At 42.5% G+C, this 12095-nt stretch overlaps 1 protein-coding gene across 7 annotated transcripts in view; it reads left to right on the top strand.

Annotated features, from left to right (window-relative positions):
• The first annotated feature begins 2928 nt into the window (after window positions 1-2928).
• Window positions 2929-12095, top strand: part of LOC118675362 (leukocyte surface antigen CD47-like) — a 55623-nt gene continuing 46456 nt past the window's right edge. For 4 of the 7 annotated variants that reach the window (XM_036347986.1, XM_036347984.1, XM_036347983.1 and 1 more), the window contains exon 1: window positions 3142-3363. In XM_036347986.1, the coding sequence (XP_036203879.1) occupies window positions 3318-3363 (46 nt within the window). In that variant the 5' untranslated portion in view covers window positions 3142-3317. Of the gene's footprint in view, window positions 3364-12095 lie in introns of all 7 variants that reach the window. The other 3 variants (XM_036347980.1, XM_036347981.1, XM_036347988.1) reach the window with 2 other exon arrangements.

The raw sequence follows: 12095 nt of genomic DNA, 5'->3' as shown, positions 1-12095 counted from the left end.
ACCATCTAATCCCAGTCCTGGCCTATTGAGCACAGACACTCTTTGCTACACTGCGTTATTTGATGACTGGGGCAACTGTGCTTTTCTGAGCGGGTCAAGTTTAAATAAACCCTAGGACACTGGGTCCTGAGCCAGGTATCAAGGATGTGGGTCCCTCAGTGTTGAATGACCAACAACAGAGTGTATAGGAGAACATGTGGACTAACGGCTATCTGCTGAGCACAGACTTGTGCCTCTGGCTTGAATCAAAATTGTACACACTTGGCCCAATCCCAGTGCCTCTTCAGGGTTTCAGATCAGCAATTGGTGGTCCTTTAGACAATAATTTTCCCTGTCCTTCTCAGAGACACATCTCACTATAAGGAGACTCTAATAATAGGAAGTAATATTGATTGTGTGCTTACTGTACAACAAGCACTGCTCTATGTAGCTATAAAAGTGTTAACGGTAAATTCTCAAGGCAATTTAAGGAATAATTTCTATTATTTTCATCACTTAGCTTCACAAATGAGGAAAGGAGGGTTCAGACGTGTTAAGTAACTTGTCCAAGGTTAACCGTAGTGCATGGTTGGAGATGTAAACTCAAACCTGGGCTAAAGTGTTTCTGTAATATTACACATCACACAGATTTTCTTGCTTCATTCAACACACACAGAGCTTTTAGGTCTTGACCAAGCACTGTGACAGACCCTGGAAAATACAAATATACCCTGGAAACATTTCATTTTCTCCTATCTAACATGATAGAAAGGTAGACAGATATGTACAAAGAAATATATAGATGCATTTCATTAGCAGCATAAACAAAGTGAAATGGAAGAGATAATTAGATGTTTAAGGTGAAAAGAAAAAAAATGGAAAAAAGAGCTCAGGAAGGTAGATGCAAACAAGAGAGACAGAGAGAGGAAATTATCACATATAATCATGGGCAAAATGCTCATTATTCCTCTTTCCCTTTGTTTCCTCATCACTAAAATGGAGATCATAATACGCACTCCAAGGCTGTTATGAAGATTAATTTTAGTAATAAACTGAATGTGAATTACCTTTGTTCAAAATATTCTAATATACATTATTCTCTCACCTTCCACCCAAGAAACCCCTTATGTAAAGATAAGAAGAGCTCAAAATCCAAATAAAAATGCTTGGAAATGTTAAAAGGGAAACAGAAACAGTTAGATACTGGAGAAAGTTATCTCAGGGAGAAGCTAATCAAACCTAGGATGCTTCCTTTGGATTCTGTCTCCTAGAATAGGCCTCCTCTTGCCCCACCATCAAAATACCTCCCAGCTGATTCCCAAGAACTGAGGTGGTCACCCAGGTGGCCTATTATTCATCTGACAAGAGAAATCAATTTTCTCTTTTTTGTTAATCGTCACCAGAGGATATTTTTCCATTGATTTTTTTTTTTTTTCCAAAGAGAGAATGGAAAGGAGGGAGGGAGGGGAAGAGGGAGGAAAAGGAGGAAAGAGAGGAATATACATGTGAGAGAGGCACCTGCCCCTATGGGGCTGAACCAGGATTGGGAAATGAAGCTGTAACCCAGGTAGGCGCCCTTGACCGGGGATTGAACCCACAACCCTTCTGTGCTGAGGTCAACAATCTAACCACTGAGCACATCCGCTAGGGCAAGATAACTCCATATTCTGCACAAAACTACATCAGGGACTTAGCCTCAGCAGCTCCCAGTATAAAACAGAGCATCATTCCAACTCTAAGTGTGAAGGTTGTGGACAGTCCTTCCTGGCCATGCTTCAGCGTTAGGGGGTCCTTTGGTCTCAGGGACAGCTGACAGCCTTATGGAGCCAAGCAGCTGCCCTGTGGTACACAGTGTCCCAATGCTCTAAGTCTGGTGGGTGATTCTTTCATATCCATATACCCAGCATTTGGAGGAGAATCCAACAGTCCCTTTGGTAGCCTCAGGGTGTCTAAGTGGCCATTCACATCATGACCACCATAATTATGAACCATTGTGCTAGTGAGATGTCTCTTTTCCTTTCTTTTTTTAATCGTTAAAAAAAATAAAACTATCAAATTTCACTGGAGCAATGCTTGCCTCCAGTCACAGTGACACATTTATTAAACTCCTTCATTTTGCCCTGTTGAATGGGAAGTCTTAGAGGAGGGAATACTTAAAAAACTCTCCAATTTTAAAGCAATGATAATGTTGAGGGAAAGAGGTTTACACAAGGAAACCATGAACAGTTACATAGTATATAATGCACTGAGAGTGGAAATGTAATTTCCTGGGTTATATTACTATGAGGATGGAGTCAATGGAGGAGATGCCATGGGTAGAGGATTTGGAGAAGTGGGGTATTGTGGTGGGAAATTGCTTTCTTTTCCAGCAGGTAAGAGAAAAACAACCAAAGGAGCAGACAGGCTATGCAGCCCATTAGAGTAGCCACCAGAGACTGACTTTGTGACAAGAGAGTTCATCACTTAGGATAAATGTTACTGTCAGTTTTAAAAGGTCTTTTGCTTCTATTTGAATGATGTGCCCTGTGTCATTCAGTGAGATATTGAAAGGAAATGAAGGCATTAGTCAAAAACCATATATGCATAGCACAGACCACTGTGTGGTGACAGCCAGAGCTAAAGGAGGGGTGGCGATGGTCAAAGGGTGGGGGCCAGTGGGGACAGAAAGAGGCATTGCTTGGACCAATGGGCACAGGATGCAGTGTGTAGATGATTTTTATTGAGTTGTACACTTGAAAACTCCACGGTTTGTTGAACTTATGTTACCCCCGATAAGTTCAATTTTTTTTAAAAAGGCCTTCTTTATACTGTGGCTTGGAGCCACATTTTGAATACATTTCAAGCAGGAGAGGACAGTGGGGGCAGGATCCCTGGGCCCAGGGCGGTGCGAGAAGCAGAAAGGAAGGAGGAGAGAGGCGGGGACAGTGAAGAGGCAGTGAGCGAGGGAACACACGCCCAGCCTCTTGGCGAGGGGTATCCGGACCCCGGCGCGGGGATGCAGGGGGCGCGGCGAGGCTGGCCCCCAAACCGCAGCCTCCGCCACCTTCCGGGAGCGGCTCGGGGGTCTTGGCGGAGCCTCGGGGAACGTTGACTACTCCGCGAATCAAGGGTCCCCGCGTCAGCAGCCTCCGCGGCGGGGCGGGGCGGGGCGGAGCGCGCGTGCGCGGCTCCGGCGGCTGCGAGCGGCTGTGCAGCGGCTGGGACTCGCGGGCGCGAGGCCGGCAGCCTGGGCGGGGGGTTCTGTTCGTGACGGGCGGCGGCGCGGGGTCCGGACTGTACCCGCGGTGGCTGCTCCAGACGCGGGCGGCGGCAGCGGAGGCGGCCCCTTCGCAGGCGCGATGTGGCCCCTGTTGGTGCTGCTGCTGCTGGGCTCAGCGAGCCGCGGTGAGTGGCCCCGAACCTGGCTCTGCGGATCGCGTCTCCCGCCTCCGCGGCGCCCCGCTGGCCCCGCAGCTCCCTGGAGAGGGTGGCCAGTGCGGGACGCGCGGGCCCTGGACGCCCGGGCGCGAACGTGGGAGGCCCCGCGGGTACTCAGGAGCCCCCTTCCTTCTTTCCTTGCTTCCTCTCCCTCCTCTTCACCTTCCCCGGGTGACAGTGGGCTCATCTCCTTCCCCCGCTCTCCGCCTCCAGACGCACACATGGAGGAAGACTCCACACCGCGCACCTCGCGCGGAAAATAACTAGAAAGGGCGCCTTCCTTGGCGAGTGGGTGGCAGCTGTTAGGGTCCCCCTCTCTGGCACCCCTCTTCCCTCCGAGGAGCTTAAATCCACTGGGGATGAAGAGGGGCGAGTGGGAGAGCCAGGCGTCTTGCGATGAAGTGCGCATTTTGGTGAAGTCTGCAAGATGCTTATTTATTTATTTATTTATTTATTTTTCTTGTTTGCCCTCCCACATGAACATAGGAGGTAAGGGGGGCACACTTGATACGATGGTTTTATTTCCAACTCACCACTTAATCAGAAGAATCTTTCGTCTCCCCTCTCTCCATTTTATTTTTTAAATTTATTAAACCTTAAAAATAGACTTCCTGGAAACCCTCTCAACCTCCCCACCCCACCAACCACTTTAAAACAGTCCAAAGAGCACATTCAAGTTTCCCCCTGTATTGGGGGAACCTTTTAACAGCAATAGATTTCGCTTGAAATAAGAAGACAGTAACCCCTAGTGTCAAAACATATTTGCAGCCAACTGGAATTTGGTGTTTTTCCACGTTAAAGGCGTTTTGGCCCCAAGCTTTTGGAAACTATTTTTTAAAAATGTGTGCTTTATAAAAACTGAGGGAAGAATGTAATTTTGTGTGTGTGTGGCTATATAGGCTGTGCCTGTCACAATTCACATGTATAAAGCCTTTTTGTGAATTTTTTCTAAGATTCAAATTGAATTTGAGTAACAGTAAACATGCAATTGTTATATTTAATTTTAGAATTTGAACTTAATTACATTTAAATTGAATATTAGCCTCCCTGTGCTGTTCATAAAGCCTTGTGACTTTGGCTATTTTCAAGATGCTCTTCAGACCCTGTTACCACTTTCCCCATTCTCCGAAAATCCTGGCACGTTGGAGCTGTTCATAATCACTATGTCTGTTATCTGAAGGGTTGATGTTAGATAAAGTAGTGTTCCCTGTCATTATCATTAATGGCTCATTGCTGTTACTATCAAAATAACTAAAATAATACTGCTTTCAGAAACCTGTTTCCTGATCAGAATGCATGTTGAACCAGATTATAAATTTTTGATAAAATATCACTAATTCAGACTGCAGGCATCAAAAGTTATTCTGAAGAATAAAAATGATAAATCATGTATTCTTTTAAAAACAGGGGTCCTGTTTTCAAGTAGATTAGAAAGAACTGCTAGAATTGTACTATTGGGGATAGGAATTCTGTTAGTAATAGTTAAGATCATGTATAATAAGCACTCATTTACATATAATATTAATGTGCTCAAGTCCCTATAGAGTCATAGAATTCAGAATTTATGGTGTTTTAGTGTACTAGCTAATAACCTACAAAAGAAAAACAGAATAGAGGCCTTATGCACTTGAGCTGTGTTAATTGTTGTATATAAACCAATGGATTTCTGTTTGTGTTTAATATTTAGTTTTTAAAGGGCACCTGTGAAGAGATGCTAACAGCCTTAGAACACAAGTCGTTATAAACCAAGGTATTTGAGAGACAGAATTTAGAACCTAGAATGAAGAAAGTCCATGGACTTTTATGTTCATTGTTTACTCAGACTTTCATTTTGCTTTCAGATTCATTTACAAATGACTGGTAATCAAATGCCATTTACTGGTAGCCACTACAGTTTCAGTTGACCTTTGTAGTAAAATAAGTTTTCTAAAATACCCCTTCCATCTAATTACAGCAAACTCTAACCCCCTGTATTGGTTTACAAGATGCAGAATGAATTATTATGCTCCATCCCTCCCTCATGCCCCATATGTCAAATTATATTTTGATTAAAAGCACATCACCATTTTCAGTGGAATTCAAAAACTGGTAAATAAAACCTTACTCAAATAATGACAGTATATGAACTGTCAATGGTTGAATGATTTTTCAGAGTTTTTAAAATCAAGGATACACATTATTAAAAAACATGTTTATTGTCTTAAGTATTGTAGTAATTTTACTCGCTTTAAAGAAAATGTTTTGTTTTCTCCTAAAAATATATATTACTTTAAAACACAAGTTGCCATTTTGAGGAAGTAACTGGCTATGTAAAAATCCTTATTTATGGGGCCGCCCCAGCGGTTTAAAGGCAGTGTGTTAAAGCATTAAACGAAAAGTCTACTATTAGGACATTTGCTCATGCTGTCGTCTGTATTTTGGCAGATGTTTTATTTTTGCCACTGAGATGTTAATGGAGATTTGAAAGGCTAGGTTCTAAAGATGAAAAATAGGTGTTTTTCCCAAAATTGATAAATATTCTGAATCCAAAATTATCACTCATATTATTAAAACTGTTGGTACTCCTTAATGCCGATTCAACTGTGGCTAGTATAGGCATTGCTTTTAATACATTAATGATATTTTTGTGACACAATTTTTATAAAGCCATTAACCCAACTTTTAGGTTTTGCTGTCATAACTATTTATACAAATTTTAAAATTCTATATTTTTATAACTTGTGTCTAATACAATGCACTCGGGCTGTCATGAAGCTACTTTCACTTGTACAGATATATTTTCTATGATAGAAGAAGAAGAATAGTGCAGAATCAATTTTGCTGAACTCATTGTAATACTAAACTAAAAAATACAGAGCACCCAGGAAATTTGATTCTGGCAGACCTAGACTGAAACAATAGAACCTCGATTTCCCCTCTGTGTGGTTATGTGGAGGTGAAATAGGAATTAGAAGCGACACCCTCCTCTACTTTCTTCCATACCCATGGAGCAGTTGTATATGACTCCACATCTGGTCAACGCAGGGATTGAGCATATTTATGCATATTTCAGTATGTGATGGGCTAAAAGACAAGGCAAGTGTAAGGTCTGTCAAAATGTTTTTTTGTGTTTTTTTTGTGTGTTTTTTTTTTCTGTTTTTTTTTTCTGTTTCACGTATGAGCCCCCTTGCTATGCTCCAAGCACTTTGTATGGAGAAAATAGTGCTGGACATAGAGACACATTTCAGACTCCATGCCTCTTAATAACATAAAATGCAGTTACTTGGAAATAGGGATTTTGTTGTTTTTATCCTTCAGTGGTACTGAATATGTTTTAGATGCTTGATAAGACCTTAATTCTGGATGTTGCTGCCCTTCCCCGTAATTCTAGCTCAACCACTTCAGTTCTTGTAAGGCCACTTTACGATCTAGAGGCAATTACTTTGAGTCAGAACAAAATACACTGTGGACACCCCCAATTTACCCCAGTCCTTGTCTGTTCTCTATTGAGGAGGGATCTGACTAAATCCTCCTTTTTGACCCTAATTCTAACCCAATTCAGTTTGAGGCTCCAGTTTTTCATTCCAGGGTCAAAGTCTATGGCAAAAAAGATTCATTTCTACCAGGTGTCTTTTTGCTTTACTTACCTTAGTGATTCCTGGGATTTCTTACCCCATTCTGAACATCCATTCCAAGCAGATAATTAATCCTACTCTGCTGCAAAAAAATTAGTATTGATGTATGGTGTAGTAGACTCTCCCAACTTCCCTCCTACCATTTCTAAACTTACCTATAATAGCTTAGGTAAGCATCATCACTTTCTCCCTTCTCACCCAGTTTCAGAAGTATACATATTCACCTTTATAAGGAAAATGTCATCTGTCTACAGCTCTTTCACTTTCACCACCTAGGAGACCTACCTAATCAATTTAATTCTTCAGTTTTATATCTTAGATCTTTCTTTCTCCGTTGGTTCTTTCACCATAGCTTGCAGACATGCTTAAGTTTTACCCATATTAAAAACAATCAAACCTTAAATAAAATTAAAACAAACAAGAAGAACCAAAAAATCTTGCCCTGTTCCTGTCTTCATACTCCTTTCATTATCACCTTCTCTCTCTGCTATTTTATTTTACTTTTTTTTAAAATATATTTTATTGATTTCTTACAGAGAGGAAGGGAGAGGGATAGAGAGTTAGAAACATCGATGAGAGAGAAACATCGATCAGCTGCCTCCCGCACACTCCCTATTGGGTATGTGCCCGCAACCAAGGTATATGCCCTTGACCGGAATCGAACCTGGAACCCTTGAGTCCCCAGGCCGACGCTCTATCCATTGAGCCAAACCAGTTAGGGTTCTCTGCTCTTTTAGACTGCCAAATTTATTGAAAGAATAACTGCCTCTCCTTTCTGTCCTCCCATTTATCTCCAAAATGCAATATGACTCCTCATTCCACTAGTCTGTTGGCAATGCTGCAGATAGAGAAGTTAGTGATCTAATTTTTAATCTAGAGGCTATTTGTACTTATCCCACTCAACATCTATTCTGTCCCTATCAAGACGCTTTCTTTGTGTCTACAGGAGTTCTTTGCTGCCTCACCTACTTCTCACTTTCTTAATTAGTTCCTTTTTAGCTGTTTGCTCCATAAACATTGGTATTCCACAACATTTAATTCCCTGATACCTGCTCTGTTGCTTTGCAAGGACTCTCTGGGCCGTCTTGTTTATGCTCATGGTTTCAATTATCAGCTAAATTCTTGGTGATTCCCAAGTCTTTGTAGCTCCAACCTTTTTAAAATCTGGGCCCATATATCCTTGGATCTGCTGGACATCTTTATTTCATTGTACCGCAAGTATTTTAATACCCAGCCTGTTAAAAGGATATTCCCTTTAAATCTCCTAAATCTGTATACTCAATAATTAATCCACGACCTAACTAGTTATGCATGCTATTTTGGTTAACAACTTTCATTCTTCCCTCACACTTCCCACATCTGACTTATGTTGATTTTACTTCTTTGTTTTTTACTTTAATTTTTGGCCTTCTCTCCTGTTGTCATCTACCTGGACTATTGTAGTGATCTCTTAATGGGCCTCCGATTCTTGTCTCTCTCCCTCCTCTCAATTCACCCTTCATATTGCTTTATTATTATTTTTTTAATGCAGGTAAATCTGAGTGGTCTGCTATTGCTTATTTTATCAAATCCAAACTCCTCAGAATTATATTTAAGGAAGCATTTCCATATTGCTTAACTATTTTTTCAAGCTCCATTTTCTAGAGATCACCTGAATAATTTCTTGCTTCCAGTTATTAATTTTATTCACTCCTCTATACATGTTACTACTCTGCCTGGATAGTGCTTACTTTTCCATAACATTCCTACTCTTCCTTCAAGATCCAGTTTATACATCACCCTCTAGGAAGGTCATTGTTAGGTACATTCATGTAATTTTTAAGGAATTCTTCCATCTCATCTGCAACTCATTTAATTGAGATTTCTCATTGAAATATGTAGCTTCACGATTCCATAATCAAGTCTATAGAAGTAAGAAGTGGAGGGTTCTCTTCAAGTATGGAAGAATAATGAATCCTCTTTGATAAATTCTTGGGTATTACTTTCTTGGAATTCATACTTTAAATTTTTTACATTCATAAGGAATGTAATGAGGCATACTTGCTGGACCCTGGGTTTAATCCATAGGCTACCAAATGAAGACATTGTCCTTGCTTTTCTACCTTTTAAGCCTAATGGGGAGGCCAATTAAATCAAGTATTAATTACAAGATTTAGTAATAAGGGTAGTGACAGCACTTGAGAGGGAATGATGGGAGCAGTGAAGAAATTCAATACAGTTGCATAGTGGTGAGAAGGAGGACAAGATTAAACAACTGAAGTGTGCTTTAGCAGGAAGAGCCAAAGTTAGTCACCTCTAGCTGTCATTTATCAAGCATTTGCTAAGAATATGAAAGACATTGAGATAAGAACTTTGTGTTCCTTATCTCATTAAATTTTAACAAAATCTCCAGGAGGTGTATACTATCGCTTCCCACCATGTAGTTGAGGAAGCTGAGGTACAGAGGTTAAATACTTTGCCTAAGGTTATATCTCTATAAGGGGGCTGAGTCTCCACTCAATGTCTGACTCCAAAATATGTGTTCTCTGACTCTTTCAGAGTGACGGGTATGGGCCTCTAGGCTGGGGGAACATGTGCAAAGGCATGGACATGAGAGTACATATGCATATTCATGGGATATCAAGAAGGTCATTAAAATTGAACCTTAGTTTGGAAAAGAGGAAGGACAGGAGGTGGGGCTGGACAGGGCCTTGAAGGATCTAGTGCAGCCGTGGGCAAACTACGGCCCGCGGGCGGATCCGGCCAGTTTGAAATGAATAAAACTAAAAAAAAAAAAAAAAAAGACCGTACCCTTTTATGTAATGATATTTACTTTGAATTTATATTAGTTCACACAAACACTCCATCCATGCTTTTTTTCCGGCCCTCCAGTCCAGTTTAAGAACCCATTGTGGCCCTCGAGTCAAAAAGTTTGCCCACCCCTGATCTAGTTTGTATCTCATGTTAATATACTTACAATTTAGGCTGAAAAGAGAGAGGGGGGTTGTTAAAGTATAGTGAGCAAGAAAGTGCACATTTGCATTTAGAACATTTGTTTCTGAAACCGTGGAAAGTACACTGGGGCTGGGAAGGGGAAATGTGGAGGCTGGAGTCAGGGAGCTACTTAAATGGCAGTAGTTCAAGGGAGAAATGAGGAATGTCTAATTCATTCATACAACTGGCATTGCATTTAGGAACTATGAAATAGGCTGAGTCCACCTAAAATTCTCTGACTAAAAAGAGGGAAGAATCCAGCATGATTCTTAGGCCCAGTCTGGTTGACTGGTAAATAATAGAAAATACTTTAGGGAGGTGAGTATTTGTGGGGAGGGTAGGAAGAGGGAAAATTGACATTTGAACATGTCAACCTTGATGTTACAGTACTAGGTCCAAGTAGAAATGCTCAGCACACAGTTGGCTTTCCCAGGTCTAACGGAGAAAGGTGTTATCTGAATAAATAAAAGTGTGTAGGTAGTTAGAACCATGAATATGGGTAAATATTGGGGAGGGGGAGGCAGTGCTGACTATGAAGCCTTTAGGAACACTAATCATTATTATGAATCATGGAATAGGTTTCAATAAGGAAAGGAAGCTTGGATGGCTGAACAAAGCTGTAGAAGGAAATTCAGAATTAGTAGATGTAGAGGCCAAGGGACAGGCACAAGGAAGGAGCTTCCCACTGCCTCAAGAACTGTAGAGAAGTTGAGATAGAAAGTGAACCATACAGATGTGATTTTTCACAAGGGATTGTTGGTGGCTTTGGCAAGAGCTGTTATAGTACAGCTGAGGTGGAGAGATGGCAGCCAGGTGGCAGAGATTTAGGAAATGAAATGGAAGTGAAGAAATGCTTTTAAGTTATTATTTTAGGACTAGTGGCCCGGTGCATGAAATTCGTGCATGGGGGGCCTGCACCCTCTGCAATCGGGGACCCCTGTGGGATCGGGCCTAAACTGGCAGTCAGACATCCCTTTCGCAAGCTGGGACCACTGGCTCCTAACCACTCACCTGCCTGCCTGCCCTATAGCCCCTAACTGCCTTTGCCTTCCTGCCTGATTGCCCCTAACCCCTCTGCCTGCCTGATTGCCTCTAACCCTCTACCTGCCTGCCTGATTGCCCCTAACTGCCCTCCCTTGCTGGCCTGATCTCACCCCCAACTGCCCTCCCCTGCCAGCCTGATCTCGCCCCCAACTGCCCTCCACTGCTGGCCTGATCTCGCCCCTAACTGTCTCTACCTGACTGATTGCCCCTAACTGTCCTCTCTTGCCAGCCTGATCTCACTCCCAGTTGCCCTCCCCTGCCAACCTGATTGCCCCTAACCCCGTGCTGGCTTGATCTTGCTCCCAATTGCCCTCCCCTGCCAGCCTGATCACCCCTAACTGCCTCTACCTCGGCCCCCACCACCATGGCTTTGTCTGGAAGGAAGTTGGATGTCCAGAAGATGGCCGGTTGACCTGGTATAATTAGCATATTACCCTTTTATTAGTATAGATAGATTATATAGGATAGCATTGCTTAAATGGGGGGAGGGGGAGGCTTTTCAGCAGGAGGAAATGCTCTTGGCAGACAAAAATACATAATCCCTGTATCTGGACTGATAGCCACCTATATGCACTATACTGCCAAACTGGTCATTAAAAAATTGAACCACTTTCTTATGTCTTATGCCAAACCGCTGTTGCCTTTAAAACCCGTCCTCAGCCCTCACCTTAGGTTCTGCCTTCACAGTTCACCCAGATTAAGTTCTGATTGGTTGGTTTCTATGCCAGTCAGCATCAAAAGCCCCACCTCCTAGGCAACCAGTGGCTCCTCGCACTTCACCCCCATTTGATTCTGATTGGTCAGTTTCTATGCCAGTCAGTGTCAAAGGCTCCACCTCCTAGGATGCCATTGGCTCCTTGCAGTTCACCCAGATTTGCTTTTGATTGGTCAGTTTCTATGCCAGTCAGCATCTCTGGGCCTATCTCTGGGCCTGATCGGAGAGTCAGGGCTGATCAGCAGCTGCCCCAGGCTGCTGGCGAGCGGGCTGAACTGCTGACCTCTCGGGGAGAGAGAGAGGATCGGCTCCTGGTGAGGCCTGGAGAGAGAGAGAGGTCAGCAGTTCAGCCC

This window comes from Myotis myotis, unplaced genomic scaffold (assembly GCF_014108235.1).
Source record: "Myotis myotis isolate mMyoMyo1 unplaced genomic scaffold, mMyoMyo1.p scaffold_m19_p_2, whole genome shotgun sequence".
In the NCBI taxonomy this organism is placed as follows: Eukaryota; Metazoa; Chordata; class Mammalia; order Chiroptera; family Vespertilionidae; genus Myotis; species Myotis myotis.
Note: the sequence above shows the minus strand (reverse complement) of the source record. Positions and strands in the feature narration are given on the sequence as shown.